General features: G+C 41.9%; 1 protein-coding gene across 3 annotated transcripts in view; it reads right to left on the bottom strand.

Annotated features, from left to right (window-relative positions):
* Positions 1-7,858, bottom strand: part of hipk2 (homeodomain interacting protein kinase 2) — a 70,815-nt gene extending 62,957 nt beyond the window's left edge. For all 3 annotated transcript variants that reach the window (XM_046395473.1, XM_046395474.1, XM_046395475.1), the window contains exon 1: positions 7,479-7,858. In XM_046395473.1, the coding sequence (XP_046251429.1) occupies positions 7,479-7,497 (19 nt within the window). In that variant the 5' untranslated portion in view covers positions 7,498-7,858. The remainder of the gene's footprint in view (positions 1-7,478) is intronic.
* Positions 7,859-18,985: the final 11,127 nt, after the last annotated feature.

Raw genomic sequence — 18,985 nt, 5'->3', positions numbered from 1 at the left:
GAGCTGCAGAGACAGGCGCCTCATCCAGACAACACTGATCCCAAAGCTAAGAAGGAGACAGGTTAAAGAAGATGACGTGTGAGATCTATGACCCCCACCTCCACCACTGAAGTCCCTGTTGGACTGGTGACCTCATGCAGCGCCCCTGAGGCCCCTAGGTGCCCAGCAGAGTGTACTCATCTCTCCACCTCAGCTCTGCTCCTCCATTTTCTACCTTACTTTTGGATCTCGGTCATTCCCCTATTCCTCTGTCGCTCTTCCCCTCACTCTCTGTCTCTCAGGCTGAATGGAGGGGTCAGTTCAAAAGGCTGCCAGGTGAAGAGCTGCCGGCTGGTCATGATGTGCCTGAGGCTTTGATGTGCCTGTTTTTTTTAAGCTGCAACACGCTTGGGCCCAGAAATAAACAGATAGCGCTGCTGCTCGTCTCTATAGTGAAGTTTACTATAGATACATACTTTAACTCTGTATTAATGGGCCATATTTACAAAATTATGCATGTAAACGTCAGTACTGTTGTTACAGTTTCTACAATCAATTAGCTAAGATGAAGTGGCTGAAATGAGGGCTTCGTTAAAACTTTCAGAATGAAATATTAGGAATAGCAAAGGCATACTCATGTTCTCAAACCTTTCGAAGCATCCTAAATATTTCATTTTTTAATAATAAGGTTCAAACAGCCATCAAACAATCATAATGATTCACTTACACTACAACTGAATATTACTGAATGTCTTTGGAGAAGTTCATGCAGCTGTGAGGAAATATTTCTTACAGTTAGGCATTTCAGCGTTTTCTCATGGCAGTACTGAAAAGATATTAGAGGAACCACAAGACTATCTAATTGAATTAATGACTTTTTAACATCTCTCTTTCTACAACATCTCTTAAAAGCTCATAAAAGTTTGGTTTCCAGCCTTTGGCAGCAAAGAAGTAATCTTTTCCTATGTATATGTGAATATTAAAATGACATAGAGATCATTTTACTACATAATTATTAAAACCTCTGAGAGATTTCTATCAGCACATTTCATCACTTCCACCTACTGTCCCTCTTGGTGAGTAACATGTTACTTTACTGTTTAGCAGGACTGAATTGTCATGGACAATGCAGGATTCCTGGAAAAATCCTTGATTTGAACCAAATTAAGAGAGAAAGATCTCTAAAAGGTGACCGTCACAGAATATTTCCATTTCTGGCTGTCACAACTGCTTTCATGGTAACAGAATGATGAAAATGACGCAGTGCGTAGAAAAAGAGCGACAAATGATAAGAGTTTGAATAAGAAGATGAATAGTGGAGAATCGGTGTATGTGAAAAAGGATCTGAGAGCAAATATTGCACAAAAAGTCAGCAAAGGAAGAGGAAAGGGCTAAAGCTGCTCATTTCCATGCCTGTTGACTCTTTTGACTACCACAGTCCTTGTCCACTGCTGTCTCCTTTCTCTGGTCTTTGCCTTTTGCCTCCTGGCTCTTGACAGAAATGGGCTTGAGCGCTCGTCCGAGCTTTGAAGTCCTTTGGTTATCAGCCAAGCGTAGCGCTGTACCTGCAGCCATCTGTGAAGGGGCCGCCAGCAGCCACCCATCGCTCCACTTCCCTTCCATGACCGAGAGGAACCAGAGCCAGTAGAGCTGATGGAGCTGGTGGCGGCACTTGGTCCGCGTTGGCTGGCCACACATTGTAAAGCCGATAGCTGTGTCTGTGTCAGTGAATACTAGAGCATATACCCCCAAACCCCCAACCTTGGCGGCCTGTGTAATTCAGTCCTTTTCTGCTCATTTCAATATCTGCCTGTAAACACTCCCTCTCTCCATCTCTTTCCTCACCCTCCCACCATGCCTCCTTCCCTCAGAGGAGGGGGAGGAAAAATGTGGAGGTTATGAAAGGCTTGATTAAAAACTGCAAACCATTTTTCACTCAGCGCTTCATGTAATATGAAGAGATGGTTGGAATCTTTTGTTTAAATGAAGTGTCTGTGAGAGTGCTAGTTGCCCTCACCATCCAGCTGTAGTACCTTACATCATCACTATTGTCTCAGCAACCCGTTCGAGGCTTTGTCCAACTTTTTTTTTTTTTTTGCTTCATAGGACATGTCAAGTTGAAAGGCCAAATGCACCAATGATAAATACAGCCAGAAGAGGCAGCTCTCTTCCAGAGTATGCGATGTCAAATGGGCTGGTGTGGGGCGGACATTAACACAAACAATAGGATTAAGACCTGGGGGCAATGTGCACCAAAACAGGCTGATGGTTTGGTTTGGGGGGTTAGTGATTGCAATAAGACAAGCTGGGGGGGGTGAGCCGTCGAGATGAGATGGGGTAGTCTTTGGGGCTTTTGGGTGGGGGTCATGATTACAGAGAACAAAAAAGCTACAGTAGTTAGACCTCTTCTCAGACCAGCCTCCAATTATACACACACACACACACACACACACACGGGAGCTTCCAATCTGGCCATCAGGCTGTTGCTGAAGTGTCACATGGGCACCATGTGTGCTGGCCAATGGCCTCTCGGCTTATCAACAAACAGAGCGGGATGGAAGGACAGATAAGAGATAGATGGAGGGGGTGGGGCAGGGAAACGCCGGGTGGGGGTGGGAATCGGAGGGGTCACTGGCGGATGATGATAGCAAAGTGAGCGTGCAATATGTGGTATGCGAACAAAATGTGGCGCTGTGGAAAATTATTCACATAAATGAAAAAAAAAAAAAGATTTGACACCTTCAGCATATAAAGTGCCCTTTATACTCTGGGAATCCCTGTGTAATTATTGCTTAACAGGACCAAGTTAACAAAAGGCTTCATTCACTCTGTGCTGCGTTTAGAGGCAGTAAAATGTGAACCTTTGTTTAAACCGTGGCTCACATAGCAGATCAAAGCAATGGATGTGTCACAAGGCGCAGAGACTTTCGGCATCGTGCTTTTCAACAGATGCTACTCTCATCCTCGGTGTAGAGCGGTTACAACATTACATTTAGCAAGAGGAGGTTACGCTGAATTTAAGATTTATTTATGGACATCTATTTTTTTCTCTCAGGCCCATCCTCAAATACATAAATTTTTTCTTTAGCTAATATTGCATCCCACTGAGAACTTTTTGGGGATTTTTTTGAAATGCCACAATCCCATGTTGACAATAGAGGAACTATTCAGCATTTAAACAATTAAAATACCTTGTGTTTTGGGGTGTGTGTAAAGTGTTTATTTCAGCAATTTAGGGTACTGTGATGTGTTTATAGCCGTGACGTAAGAGTGAGTTTTTAAATGCAGATATCGCAGTATTTGCACCTTCTATATAAAGGGTGTTTCAGCTTTTTTTTTTTTTTATTACAGGCCAGTATAAACCAACTGTAAGACGCCTGTTTCCTCCTTAACAGAGCCTGGAGTCGTTACACTGCTAGTCAGAGCCAGGGGCAGCTGTTCCACACAAGCTGACACCATACACAGTGTGAAACAACAGTGCAGGGGGGAAAAAAGGCCCTTCACACATGCATGACAACTAACACGGAAATGCCTTGTGTAAGCAGTCAACGGGAGTTGAGGCTCTATCCCAGCCAGCCTCTCCCATCCACTTTGATAAAAACGAACTAATGTCAGCAACCGATGAGGTCTTCTGCTTCAAGGACCTCGGAGCTCAGCTTTCAAAGTCGTTTCCAAGTGAGGTCTGAAACATATGGCAGATGCACTAAAACAGGAGGCTTACTGACTGAGGAGAAAATGAGAATTGCAAAGTCGTCTTGCATCTCAACTGGAAAAAAAAAAAAAGACAGAACCAGAAGAATGATATGTTGGAGTACTGGAGGCAGTTTTACTCCAGAGAAATTTGCTAGAAATGAGTATATGAAAAGTTGAGCCTGCTGAAATAGCCAGAGGTATTCTGCTCATATTCAAGGCTGTGTCAGACTGGCCTCCACTAACCTGTCATTTCGGTTCAGGCTCCCCCCCCACCCCCATCTGTTTCCAAAACCCTCAGATCCCACCTGTGAACTATTTCACATCAGAGAACTCGCATATTCCCCCGTCTTCAACTGAGAGCCGCACACACCTCATCTCACATAAAACTCACATTCGATCTCCCTCGAAAGCCTCAGCTTCTTCTGCTAAATGCTTCAACAAATCAATAGCACAAAGAGTCCCAGAACACTGGATTTCACTTCCTTTTCATATAGGAAGTGATGAATAATGCAAAAGTGATACTTGTAAAGACAGCTTATCCATTTTCATAACTCTTTCTGAGCAAAGCGCCTTCCAAACAAGTCATAAGGTTATGCGCCAGGTCAGCAAACAGATCAAAACAGCCACTGAGTGAAAGTGAAAAACAAGAGATAAACATTCACAATGGCACCTACAAGGATTTGCAGAGTGATGACTGTTCTTTCCTGCGAGCTATTTAAATATCACTTCATCTCTTACCAACTGTTTAGCTATCCCCCTTCCCCAGGCCTTTCTCTTTCTCAACTGCGGACAGTGAAAGGCTAAACACACCACCCTGCTTGTCATAACAGTCAGGAAGAAAGACCCTCCTCAGTTGCCCTGACTCTGCCCGGGGGTGCAGTCCTGCTGTGGCCCCCGAAGCCCCCCACCGCCCTCAGAGTTCTTCCTGCAATTCTAATCAAAGTTTAAAAAGCTGCAACCTTGGACTTTCAGCTTGGGTCACGGCCTGTGAGGAAGATATCAATCAAGTGGCTCCAAACAAGCGTGAGGGGAAGAGGGAGGGAGACAGAAAGGGTCGAGGGCGCTTTCTGGGAAAGTCTGGCTGTCTCTCTGTCCTTCTGTCCTCAGAGGAGTAACTTCCCCTCATTCCCCATACCTGAAAATCACAAGGTAATTCAAAGTCGCATTAACACATAATGGCTGTGTGGATGGATAAAACATTAATCTGCCTGTGATACCGCAGCGCCTGTCACCACCACCATCAGCAGCAGCAGCCTCTGAGTCATACTCTGTCCATTTTTCCAGGCGGGAATGAATGAATCCTCTCTGGAATTGTACTGGTTGACCTGCGAGAGGAAGAATCGGCAAATGAAGCTGCCTTCCAGCCCAGCTCCACAGCTGTCTAATCCTCTCGTAGGCATGCCCTACAGATGGGTGATAGAAACGTGTGCATACGCAGGCCCGAGCAGACCACAACACCCTTATCTAGCAAGGGGCGAGGGCGGACGGCCAGGCAGGGTTTGGAGGTGTCTGAATATTAGCTTTTCCACAACTGGGGGCTACTAGACCTGCTTCATTCATCAGAGATCCATCAAGGTGTCAGCTTGGGTTATGAGAGCAAGCTCCCAGGGTGATCAGACCGCTGCTCTGCCTGCCAGCAGGCCCGCCTGATGGCCTTCTGTCTGGGCCAAGAAGGACCAAAGGCAAATATGTTAAAAAAAAAACAAAAAAACAACAACAACAAAGAAAGAAAAGAAAAGAAGTAGAACCAACAGGAACTTGGAGCAAAATTCACACAAGTACAATGACGACTCAACCTTGTTTAAAGAAATAACTGCCAGTAAAAGATTAATATGAACTATATCTGAATATACACTTCAGATTCAAATAAAAACAAACACCACTGTAAATATTTGACTTAATAAGCTCTACTTTTAACTGTAACAGGAAGTGCTTAATCATATACATTTAAGTTATTAGTTGCCCTGTAGCTAAGGGTGAGCAATCGCCATAACAACTCCTCTGAGAGTATGTGACACCCCCCCCAAAAAAACAATTTTCCACCGGAGACTATGGTCATTTCCATGACTGCTCAACATAACAGCCCTCTCCAACACTGAGGAGGACAGGCAAGGTAATTAATTCCCCCTGCCGACTCCTTCTCTTCCCTTCTCCTCCTCTCCGTGGTGAAGGGAAAAGCTGGGGAATGTAATTTACACTAATTACCTTATGCATAGGAGTCTCATTTCAACTTTCCTTTTCATGTTGAAACGACATAGTCTCAGGCTATGCCTCTAAGCTTCAACACCCCTAATGAAGAATCACTACAATGTTTCTTTAGTGACATAAGAGCACTTAGTGAGGAGTACGCAGCAATCTCACCGTAGCTCCTGATACTGTATCTTCTATAGTAGCCTGTTAGATAACCTAAACACTTCTATCTGAACTCACTTCTGCTGGTGCTATTTCTCTCATGTCCCTTCAAGTTTTACTTTTCAGTAGTTCTTTTTCTTAATGGTAATTTTGAATAGAAAAGTAGGCGTTCCCTTTAACACCACCAGAGGGACTAGAGAGTAGAAAAGAACGATATTAAACATGAGGCTGCTCAAAAATAAATACTGGAAACATGAAGGGTCATCATTTGCTTTGTGCTACTATTCACTTTGCATGAGCTTCTGATCAGTATGTAAAACCTTTCCTTTAAACATGCTGCTAGAGGGTATTTACTCTATTGTACGTCAAAAAAAGCATCTACTACTTCTGACTGGTGTGTTACTACAGCGGAATTAAATTAGATCTAACACACACACAACAATGCATATGTATTATACTAACGCCCCTTTTTTTATATATAAATCACTGGCCTACTGTTTAATCCACTGGCAGCATTTGTGTAGTTGCAGTTGGACCATTCACAAACCCCCGATCATGCACGGATTATAATGGGCCGCTTGCATTGTTTTACATTTAACCACCTTGCAGCGACATCATTGCATTGCAAATACATTGTGTCTGTGTGAATTACCGTTAGATCTTTTTTTTAAAAAAAAAAAACAAAAAAAAACAAAACAACAGCAACAACAAAAAACAAAAAACAAAACAAAACAAAAAAAACTGCATGACAGCAAACAATTTGGGGAAGCATGCGGGCTTGCTGGATTAGTCACAGCTACAATGCTGCAGCGATAGCGAATCTGCTGTATTTAAGCTCGCCTCTGGTTTCCGGAAGAAAAATAAAATAAAATAAACATCTGAATGAAGCCATCGAGCCACTAAAACATGTGAAGTCAGTCAGTTTTAAGAAAGATGTGAAATAAGAGCCGATAGCAGAAAGAGAGTGAATAGAGGCGAGACTCGGACCAATCGGTCTCCCACCTTCTTTCAGTCCTTCTCCTTCTTTAAGCACTGCTATACATTTCTGCTCGGAACAAACATGAGGACAGATTAGAACATTTCCAGGTGTCTGGACACATGTAGACTGCTGTGTGTTAAACACAGGCTCGTCTTTTGACCTTCTTCGGGAGGATTCGCAGTCGTATCGGCGCTATTTGGACGGCACAGCTCAGACTGGCAGCACAATCTGACTTATTCACTAATAATATTACTCCCAAACTGACCACGGGCACCAACGCACGGAGCTGACGAGCTTCTCCTGGCAGGTCTTGAAAACATTTTGTAGATTTATGTTTTGACTGGAAGAGGAGAGGGTGCAACGCATCTCTCCCTCCGTATCAGCCACAATTCAATTGTATCGTATTGGTACAGTAGGCTGAGTGACTGAGCCCCGCACAGGGCGAAAAATCAGCACATTTCCAAAACCATCTTACCTTCGTATACAGGGGCCATCGGTGCAAGGATTTCTGTTATTCATGGCAAAAAATAAAGCGAGATTTCTGTCCAGAACTCAATGAAAATCTGCCATCTTGAAACACTGATGAGAGAGTCTCCGCGGTCTCCTGCATTACTGGCCCAGTTCATTAGTGAGGAAAATGCTCATAATTCATATCCAGGCGTTTTCAAACGTAGACTCCGATGCGATGGAAGCGACAGAGGAGAGGCCGTGTAAAGTGAATTCCCACCTGCGGCGTATTTCTGGAGGCTCAAATGATGAGCCACGATGACAGGTTTTTACTTCAGCTATTGTGCGACATGTCTGTGGAGTGAGGAGTCTCTGCAAAAGTTGCAGTGGTCAGAGCGCAGCGAGTTTGGTGTACAGTGAGCGAGTCGATTGACGATCGAGTCGATGGAGGAGAGCAGGAGGTGCATCATTTCAAAACAAACACCGTTTGATAAGAGCAAGGATCATGCCACCATCATCATGTTTCAAAGAAGAACACGTGATTATTATGACATCAATAAAAAGCATCGGCTTGTAGCAACGGGAAAGGAAGAAATTGAGGATTATCAACCTCAAAGGCAAGGCGGGGTTTGGTTTGTTTGTTTGTTTGTGTGCTTGTACTTTTATCACAACAACACGTGTAGTTCAAAGAGTTTTACTGAAGACGGAAAAATGCTGAAAGGCAAGTTGTAAAACGCTATTAAAATTAGATTGAATATCAAAGTACAAGACAAGACTTGAATATCAAAATAGAATCAAATTAAATAAAAACAGTTAAAATGAAACAGATGCACACAAATGTAATAGATCAGAAATACAGTTATAGGGCACTTAAGGTACAACTAAACTAATCTTACTACTTACATTAGTACTCATCACTGGGCAGTCTTTACTACTTTGTTTATAATGATATATATATATATGATATAATGCGATAGCCCCTTACTTAATAATAATACTAATAATAACACATTAAAAGGCTAACCGGTGTGGTAGTTGTGTGGACATGATGTGACGCTGTTACGCTGTCACCAAACAGCTGTTGACATTATTCACAGCCGTGCAAAGTGCATCGAGGTCGGATGATTCTGCGCGTGTTTGGTCACGCCTGCGTGAGGCTGAAGCGCTCCTACTGTAGGCTACAGTATGACGACATGAGATTTGCACAAGAGCGAACTGGAGCGGAATCGGATTACACAGGCTCACACAAATGTGAGTAATCTGTCATTTTACCAGCGACCCTAAATTGCACTCACAGCAATATGCGCACCAACCTCTAAATTAAACATGTCGATGTAGTCATGTGGGCGGCTGTTAATACAGCAGTGCATTAGAGCGGAGCACTTTCACCCTGTAGTTTACCAAAGTACACCAACCCGAAAATAAATTTGAAAGCAATAGAGGTGTACACAGAAGTGTTTTGATCTCCCCGGTGTGGGACAAAGGTATTAAATAATCATGTACATACAAAGTTACATTCTCTCACTGTGAAAAACCCATCAGTGTTCAAAACATACTGCGCATTTCTAAGCTATACTTTAATCCTTGCAAAGAGTTATGCAATTACTCATTCAGTTTGAATGTGTCACACGGCCTGCAGCCTGCACACGCTGACAGAGCTGACCAGTTCACCACGTCAGAGTGGTGATGTAACGTCAGAACATCCATAAGATGAAGTCTTAGAAGCCCACAGGGTGTGCAGACCTGCATTTGTTTTGCATTAAAACACCAAGCAATGCAACTCTTCTGTCAGCAGTGTATTGTTTATTCATGCTACTTCCTCCAATATTCCTAATAGGCCTAGACATGAAAAGACCAACAGGTATTGCAGGGTTGTAGGGTGGATAAGGTAATGAAGAAAAACACTAGTTTATGTTTTTTTAATTGTTGGCTTTGGAAGTTGGCTTTTCATATGCCGCTCTTTCTCGCAAGGAAGTGTGTGTGGTATAAAGGCACGTTAACACCATGCCCCTTCCCCCCTCAAACAAACCCTGAAATGGAGAAATGATAACTCTTAAAAGTTAAATTTTACCTCTCACTTCCCAACAGTTGTTTAATGGGAAACCTTTATTAAATCTTTCTTTCTTACTGCTTGTGTTGTCTTCTTGACTGTTTAGAACTACAAGATCCACTACAGGATGTGCAACAGGTACTTAAACCGAAGTTATCCAGGAGTGTTGAAGTCGTGGTCCATGACAAGCACATGTTGAACGGATGGACTGACAGACAGATTTATAATGGATTAATATAACTGGACAGCAATAAATTTACTGAAACATGGCTGGACATATAATTGCATCCTGCATGTAGGCATCAAAATCAAAGAGTAACAGTATAAAACTGTCTGGTTATGACCTTCTTTTTTTGGATTTTCCTGTGTAGTGTTTTCGGTAACACGTGACTTTGAAAGGTCACCTGCAACAACAACCTCCTTGTACAATTTGTTTTCAGTCTCTGTTATATGATACCACATTATCTGGGTGAGTAAAGTCTATAAACTGTTATTAAGTATGAAAAATATAGAACATGTGCGGCAGATAGAATTAAAACCACTGTAATTATAGAGACTTAGAGAGCGTATTTACTCACTTGTGAATACTGAAGGCTCCTGTTTGTGTTGACACAGGACAGAGTGCAGCCTACACACTTAGAGGACACACACTTTTTTTCCACGTGGAGTTAAACACGGGTTAAGTCGGGTAAGAGCGTGGTTGTGTTCAACATACACAAAAAACTGCCTGAACTTTCATGAGAAAAAAAAAAAACATAAAAATAAATATTTCAGCTCTATTATTACACAGCAACTGCTTATACTTGTGCCTCATATACTGGTGGCTGCCACTCTTTCATTATCTTGTATTGTATTTGTTCAGGTGTATCTCATATGCAAAACTGAATTACGTAGGTGGCCCTATGTAAATAAACACCTCGCTCTGTCTCTCATTATGATCATTTGGGCTGCATGTGTATGCCTTTAAAAATGGCGAAGTGAAGGAACCCAAATTTGGTTCTTGTGTTTTCCCTCTGCCCCTCCTGTGTCTGTGGAAAACAAGCTCAGTTGCTACTGACCTCTAACCTCTTGTATAGCACTGAAATAGCCTCTGTGCTGATTCAGACCCCGAACTGCCGCACTCCACTGTTCAGTCCCGCAGGCCCAATTATTACCTCACACATATTAGAATCAGGGTAGCGTCTTGGTTCACTGACATGGGTGACATCATTGACTATTAAATTGACATTTCCATGGGAAAATCTTTTTTACCCAGCTAGATGTGATGTTAGATTTGTTCTGGAAGAAAAAACATGCCTGAATAACATGTGAATTCCTGTTGCATTACATTACAAAGCAACTTCTGTAATTTAATAAGAAACTACTGAAGGTCTTGAAACATCCAGTCACAAACACTGGAGCCCTGCAAACATTTTTACTGTCTGCATGTTATCAGCCTTATTTATTTCCATTGGGTGGTTGTGATGCAGTGGTCATGAACTTGTTTCAGCTTTAGCATTACGAGACTTGATTATTCTAATGAATTTCCTCTCAGTGACGATTAAGCTTCATAATTAACTCAGCAAGAGGTACCCACTTACATGCTGGAGTCTTCATTAAACCAGCTATTTGTCTGATAAACACATATGAGGAAATATTGTTAAAAAGATGAAATAAAACTATGACAATGAAAATAGACCTTTCTACTCCCTTATATGAATGACAGCTCCTCTACACAAAAGCTGTGTTTTCTTTTGTGCAAAAGCCCTTTTGTGGTTTTTGTTGGTGTGTACGAGTGAGATGTTTTTCCTGCCTGTGAGAACTGGTGGTTTACCAGGCATCTCAGCAGAGTAAACAGACTTTAGATTCGTCTGACAATGACTTTGGCACTGACTACCTTTTTGATTGAGCTATGGTATTTCTTCAACAACAAACAAGCCGCATAAATTACAATCCAAAGCCGTAAATGATTATCCCATATGCTTCACACGCACCAATGCATGCATTTCAACATTCAAGCAATTTGTCATGCCTTATAAAATCTAGAGCACACTGAATAGCTTTTCTTTCTCTGTTTATTTAATTATTTGTTCATTTTTTTGAGTGTTCAGCAATGTGTTTGTCAAAATGTCGTCTCGTCTTGGGCCTTCTGCGCTGGCTGTTTTCGATGCAGCTCAGCCTATGATGGTCTTTGGATGTTTCTGAGAGGTTTATCATTGACACAGAGTTACTGAGGACTTTACGGACATGGCCTCCTGGGTCACAGTTGGAAGGAAAGGAAGGGTAAGGACTCTACTAGCCGTCAGACAAAGCTGCTGGAACAAATAATTGACAGGTTGCCTTGGAAACTGACCAACTAATCTGCATGAGACAAATCAGCCTTGTAGCGCAGTCTAAAGAGATGTAGCCTAAACTAGAAGAGAGTAGCATTTAAAGAGGTTGCCTATTGTATATGGTGCGCACTGTAACTAATACACCTTAAATGCAAGAGCTGAGACATAATCATTGCAGAATCATCATTCAAAATGTTTACACAGCTCCTACTGGGTTTTTTTCTTTCATATGATTGTGTTGCTTTACACCCTGCATTTTCGCCTTTTTCATCCAGATGCCATCTATATGCAGTTATATGAAGTGTCATTGATGGGTATGCATAAACGTTCCTACAATCATCTCTTGCTGCCTTTTTTATTTCTAGGAGCCTTGATCAAGTGTCGGTAGTGTATCACTAAGGGGTGTTTCTTCCATCACTGAGGCTGTAATTGATTTGTAAATGTATTCCATGTCGAGGCCAGTGGGTTGTCCATGTCAGTCAAACTCTTTCTCATCTTTGTGGCGCTCTCTACTTGTCAGTAAATATGGTCAGCCTTGAGCTTGCTGACAAGAGACCAGCTAAAGGTGGTTACTGCTCTTTCAGTGGCCTGAGTTTTAATGGGTACTGCTGGTCAGATGCTGTTTGCTGTCAGTTGATAAATCAGATCACAGATGCTTGAAGACCAGACCAGAAAAAAGATTCACTTTCATTAGCTTTTCAAAATGATTTTGTGACCAGATCATGATGATGATGACGATGATGAAGAAGATGATGATGGTGATAATGGTGATGGTTGGTTGATGTACCTAAAGGCAAGTGTTATGTCAGTAGTTTAATGGGTCACCAGCTAGACCAGTAAGATACCAGAAGATGGCTAGCAGACACCAGTGTAGACCACCAAAACCATTTAATATGATTTACAAATTTGTAGAAATTGTGCTGGTAAACGCAAATTGTGCAACTTTCAAACTTCCCGATCTTTAGTTAAAGGGTCATGTTTTTCTGCTGAGCACAAAGGCCATTGCACAACATAAATAATGTTGTGGACGTGTGTGGAAGTCCTACTCAGTGACCGTAACCGAAGCATCACAGTGCCAACAAACAGAGGAACAGAGTACAGCTGTCAACAGACACGTTAGTAAGCCAAACATACCACATCTAAGAGACTGTTAAGTGGTAAGCGGGTTGGTGTTCCCAGAGTGATGTAGAAAATACAAAGTAAGTAACTGGTGGCTGTTAACATTAAAGGCACATTCCATTGATATTATACATAAATACAGTTTACTCATCTTGGTGAGTCCCACTCTGGAGGAAGCTTTCCGAGGTTGGACAAAATAACCCTAATGAGGTCACTAGGGTCACTTACTTGAGTTAGAGTTTTACTTGAGATGTCAAATATTTGATAGAGGGCCATTATTAACTGGGGACATTGGAGTTGAAAGATGAGGGAATTTATTAGGCAGGAAAGGTCAGATAGAAAGTGGGTAAGTTGCACTGTGGGAATTGAATGATCCACTGATTTTGAAGCTTGACTCAAGGAAGGGACTCAAGAGACTTTAAGAGTAATGATGATTATCCAAGACCATATTGCTGGACTGCATCTTTAAGTTATCATGAAATCTAGAATTCGTGAAAAGAGTCATCTGTCAGCTGTGAGATGGGACCCCAAGAAGAGGCAACAAGCTCTTGGTCTATCCTGTCATCACCTCACCGTCCCATCACAGACTCATTTTATACACAGTCCAGCAAAAAGTACAGACAACACATACGCACATGCAATCTGTGCCAGTCATGCACCTTTGTCGCAGTGCAAAATATATATTTAATGTCCACACTCTTTGACTGTTTGTCTCTTTTTTAGTCATCTGGTTCTGACCACTTAAAATGAAATCAAACCTGGATGCCAGCAGGGGTTTCACATGTCAGACGAAACTTTCAAAGGGAATTCAAGGCTTTAAGTCTTTGTGTAATCAGCATAGACCGAGCAAAATCAACATCACTGCATCTGAGAATTGTCTTTACTAATTTAACTAGGTTTCTACACGCATTTACAAGAATTAGGATGTAACCCAGCCCTGCAGCTGCGGGAATGAAAACCCTCCTATGTTCTTTCTGTATCTCTGAGCACTTTAGTTATACAACAAAGCTTATTTGCAAACAGAGTCCCTGCCATGTATGCTGTACCTTAAAGTCACACAGCAGGTTTCAGCTCCTCTATTGTGGGGTGAACATTAACCACTCAAGATGCAGAACTTTTCTTCACTTGGTAAGAAGCTGTGTACATAATGCTTTCGATCCAAATTATGCTACTACTAAAGTGCTTTTTGTGCTGCTATTATTTGGGCCTATGCATGCACACACACACGGGTACATTTGCACACACATACAGGCACACCTTACATGCCTGCATGAAACACAGAGAGGGAAAGATAAACTGTGTCCAGAACATGTAAATTCCTGTCTGTTTGTGGATCTGCAGCTGCAGTAGAAGTTATGTAACCTGCTATCAATATAAATGAAGATTTACATGCTAAAGAGCAATGAAGAATGAACTACTGTGTCTGAAAGCAGCTATGCCCCCAAGATTAGAAATGACAGGGTTCAGGGAAGTCAAAGTCCAGAGACAAATAGAGAATCACGCCCACACTTTCAACTTCACTTCTCAGCAAAACAAACTAAATGTTGTGTCCTTGATACACAGCCTGTCAGTTGTTTCTCAAGTGCTGTAGGCCTATGCACTGCCATTTCTTTCCTGTCTGACATACGAAACAGCAAAGCCAGTGCATGCCCGGGGAAATCAGAAAGCTTTCCTTTCCCCTCTCACACAAAAAATGTGTCCCCTCTTCCATTTCCTTCAGATGAATGCTCCCACGGTCTATATGCCAAGGAGCGTTAATGATTGTTATCTCAAAGTGGCATAAATGCTCAGCTGAAGCAGTTTAGTTTGCGCACACAAACACAGAAGTAAGGGTATTTTTTTCAACAGCGAGGAGAAACATTTCCTCTCCCTGGGGCCGTGGGTTCAGCAGAGTGTGGCAGGCAGACTGGGTTTCACACTCCTCTGCTGGGCAGGGCTGAACCCATGGTGAACTCTCCTGCGGTGAACGCAGAGCAGTGACTGTATGACTGATTGAGAGACCCCACCTCTTGCAGCTCCAGACAGTCTCAACCAGGTTTGGTCGGAGGCTGCAGCACATACTGTATGTCTGTATTGGAGATCACAGGTTAGAGTGACACCTGCTGGAGTCTGGAGAAAAATTACTGGGAAATCTTTTGTGATTCCCACTTCTTTTCGGTGAATGCTGAAAATGAAATGGCAAAGGAGAAGGATTTTGATCTTCTAAATAGTGTTTTTCTGTGAGACATCTGGGGATATATAGAAAAAAAGTCACACAAAGCCCTGTTTGCAGTACTTGGTAGAAGCTGTCCTGTTTTTCCTGAGAGAGAGGCTTTTGTTGCTCTGAAAATAGAAAAGGGAGGTGCATTTTACAGCTCACTGCAGCGTATAGTTTGGCCAGGATACTGCATGTGCCCTTTCACACTGAGTACTCATAATAAGGAAGCTGATAACATGATGAGTGTTGTCTGAAATACAATGCCCCATGACACAGTGACTGCCACTGTAATCCCTCTCCTGCTTCATCCGATAAAATAATCTAATCATATAATCACTTATGCTCTACAGTATGCTGCCTAACAAAGGCAGGGTCCGTTCGGGGTCCCAAGATTGCAAGTAGAGCTGATGACATATTCTCAGATGATCTCACAACAAATGAGCTTGAAACTGTTTTGCTGATCCAAATGACTCCTTTTGCTCATGGACAGAGTGACTCACGGGTAAGAAAAGCGAATGATGATGCTGATCTTTTGTAAGGGAATGAGCATTATTAGATATCATCAGAGTCACTGAGAAGTGACGGTGAGATTGACTGCTGTCGTGAAGTCGTGTTGTGGCAGAACAAACCACCAGTGTTTCCATACACAGCTTAAATCAGATTTTACAGTCCACTGCAAACTACGCAAGACAAAGAGTCTCCGGCTATAATTAAGATAAAGTTGCAAAACATGACTTCACAGTAGCAATATGTAAGAGGTCTTTTCCTGTTTTTCCACAGGGCAGATAGAATTCTTATCCCACTGGGAACAAGCAACTGGATGCCTCTGCAGTGTAGCTGCTGAGTCCTTGGTGGTGATAAAACGCTCAATGTCCTGTCCAGATTGTTCAGGAATGTTGGAGAGGAGCTCAGTGATCCATATGTTCCTTTCCACATGGCGCAGCTATCTAGACTCTTTAGATCACATCCAAACCAATGTGTTTCATTAGAGCTGGCTGTACACGCTGCCTGTGGGGGAATAAGTCTATAAATCACGGCTGAGTTACTTATTGAAATCAGCAGCGGGGTTGTGCAGAGATATTCTCTTACAAATCTGAATCGACTGATTGCTAACGTGAGTGGTTGCGCGATTTTGTTGTTTACTGTGTTTCATTGATGGAGACAACAATAGGGGAAGCGTTCGTGTGTGTGTGTGTGTGTGTGTGTGTGTGTGTCAGACAAGATATAGGATACAGGAGGTATGTCTGGACACATTTAGTGAAATAAAAGCAGATTGCCTAAACTTTTTGTAATGCAATTCAAACAGCAATTGTTCTGCAGCGGTAATAAGACAGTGTCACTCACTCACATTTAAACATCCACGTACAAGATAGTCATTTCACGTGTAAAGATGTAGCTCTGTTAAAAGAGCAGTAATTGTAGGAAACAGAGTTGCTCCAGCATAGCACCCACAGACATTCTGCTTTCTTTTTAAGAATTACAGACAAGCTTCATACAATCAGCAGGCTGATAATCAAAGAATCTTTATAGAATAAGAATGAAATCTTGAGTGCTTCCTCTAATTATTTTACTTCGCATTTGCAGTATTGTTTTGTTATCAGGAGACGGGAAGAGACGAACAGAGGCCAAGGCGATACTTATTCAAATCTCGTCGCACAATACCATCTGTAGCCTGTAACACATTTGAAAATCAAATTACATTAGATAATCTTTTGAAGCTGTATTTAAAAAAAATGTCCGTTTCATGTGTAAAATGCTCTTTGCCGCTCCATACACATGTGAATCCATCTGTGTGTCTGTTTGTTCAGTAAGTGTACTAAAGAGGAGGAGCTGCTAGTCTCTACAGCCTCTGTAATGATCAGGATTTCTCTTTGCTCACAAAGGGTGGAGCGCTGACAAGGGAGTCAACAGCTTCTGCTAAGGTGTTCTGCTTAGAATGTGTGCATCATAAAGCAAACCACTGCTCCCGCTCTTTTAACACACACACACACTACACACATGTACATGCACACAAATCACTGTGATAGTGGACAATTGACGGGTTTGCTGACTAGGCAGCTCTACTGACCTTCGACTCTCTATGTGCGGTTGACCTGTGTTGTCATTGGCCAACATGGTGAATGTTTAAGGTAGGTCACACATGTATGATATTTGAGAATCGCATGAGCACATGAGCATCTATACTTCAAGTGGAGGTCAACGTTTTTGAACTGTGATAAAATTCTTGCCTTGCCGGGTGATCACACCCCAAATTTCATGCATGTGTGACCATACCCTGATCGTCAAATAAGGGCTCTCCGTATGGTTCACATCGATCCAACTTCTCATCATATCACCACACAAAACTCTTTCACAGTTTCCTCGATCAGCAAAAGAAATGTGATCAGTAAATCAAGAATCAGCCATCAGAGAAAAAGGATCATTTTCTTTTATAATCAAGATAGAAAGAATCACATCTAGTGCTTTCTTTTGACATTTGCAGCTTTGTCCACTGTCTGGGAAATGTGCAAGAATGCCAGTACCACTGATAATGTTGTTCCCACTGATCCCATTGTTGAAGCTTTATGCAGTTTCAGGTAGTAACTCACTCCACAACTGTTCTATAAACCACTGGAATCATGCACTTAGAATAACCCTTTAGGGCCCTCAACAAATAGCATCATTCTTCCCAATTTACACAATAAATAATGGTGCACCAGTACAGTATATACAGATACATGTAAGTACAAGTACAAGTATTCTATGTAATACTTTCTAATAGATAGTTTACACCGTAACTTTGTGTATGTTGCAGGCATTACACATTTTTGGCAGTAACAAGACAAGTAACAAGTTAGAGTTTACAACCATGTCTGTACAGACTCACATAATGTACATAATATGTGTAGTGACTTAGCTTCGTCACATAGTGAAACAACAATCACCTGAAGCTCAATAGGATCAACATCAATGTGGTGGACTACAGTACTTCAAATATGGATGTTGCTGCAAAGAAGCTACAAATTCTAAAATATAGACTTCACACACTTCTTCAATGCAGCAGCAAAGAAAATCTCTACAGTCAGCACAGCTTCAAGATGGACACCCAAGTTTAGTGTCATCAGTTCAGTATGTGACCAAATGTGAAATATGGTCACAATCTGTCCTTCTGTTCCTGAGTTCTGCTGTTGAATAACGCACAGAAAACATTACGATGTCACTGCCAACTGACCTGTTGGATGTAAAATGTCATCACTGCATCATTTTATCTTAGTAGACATTTGTGTGAAGTTCTGTCATGAGTACATGAATTCTTGAGATGGGGCCAAAAAAAACAGTTTTGTGAGGTCACAAAGACCTTTGACCTCAAAAATCTAACAATCATTGAGTCCATGCAGGAGGACATTTGTGCCCAATTTGAAGAATTCCCCTCAAGGTGTTCCTGAGATATCACAAGAGTGGTACAACCTGAAAACATAACCCACTGCTGTCGTCAGCGTGGAAGCATAAAAGGATAAAGATAGTATGGTCATAGATGGATAGGCTGTTTCTTGCATCCAGCAGAGCCTGGCAAAGTCAACCTGTTAAGAGCAATCTGACCTGACCTGATTTCTTATGCTTTTGACATGGTGGCTCCCAAACTGTGGGACTCTCTTCCACTGGACTCTTGTTTCCGTGGTCTCTATTGACACCTTTAAAAAGCAGCTCAATACCCATTTGTTTCGACTTGTTGTTTTGTTTATTCTTGTTATCTATGCCTTTAATGTCTGATGTCCCGTCTCTTATTTTCTTATTTTCTTCTTTATTTCTTTGTGAAGCGCTTTGTGATGTTTGTTCTTGAAAGGGTTTACATAAATGAATTTTATTATAATAATTGC

Source organism: Scatophagus argus, chromosome 7 (assembly GCF_020382885.2).
Source record: "Scatophagus argus isolate fScaArg1 chromosome 7, fScaArg1.pri, whole genome shotgun sequence".
Classification (NCBI taxonomy): domain Eukaryota; kingdom Metazoa; phylum Chordata; class Actinopteri; family Scatophagidae; genus Scatophagus; species Scatophagus argus.
Note: the sequence above shows the minus strand (reverse complement) of the source record. Positions and strands in the feature narration are given on the sequence as shown.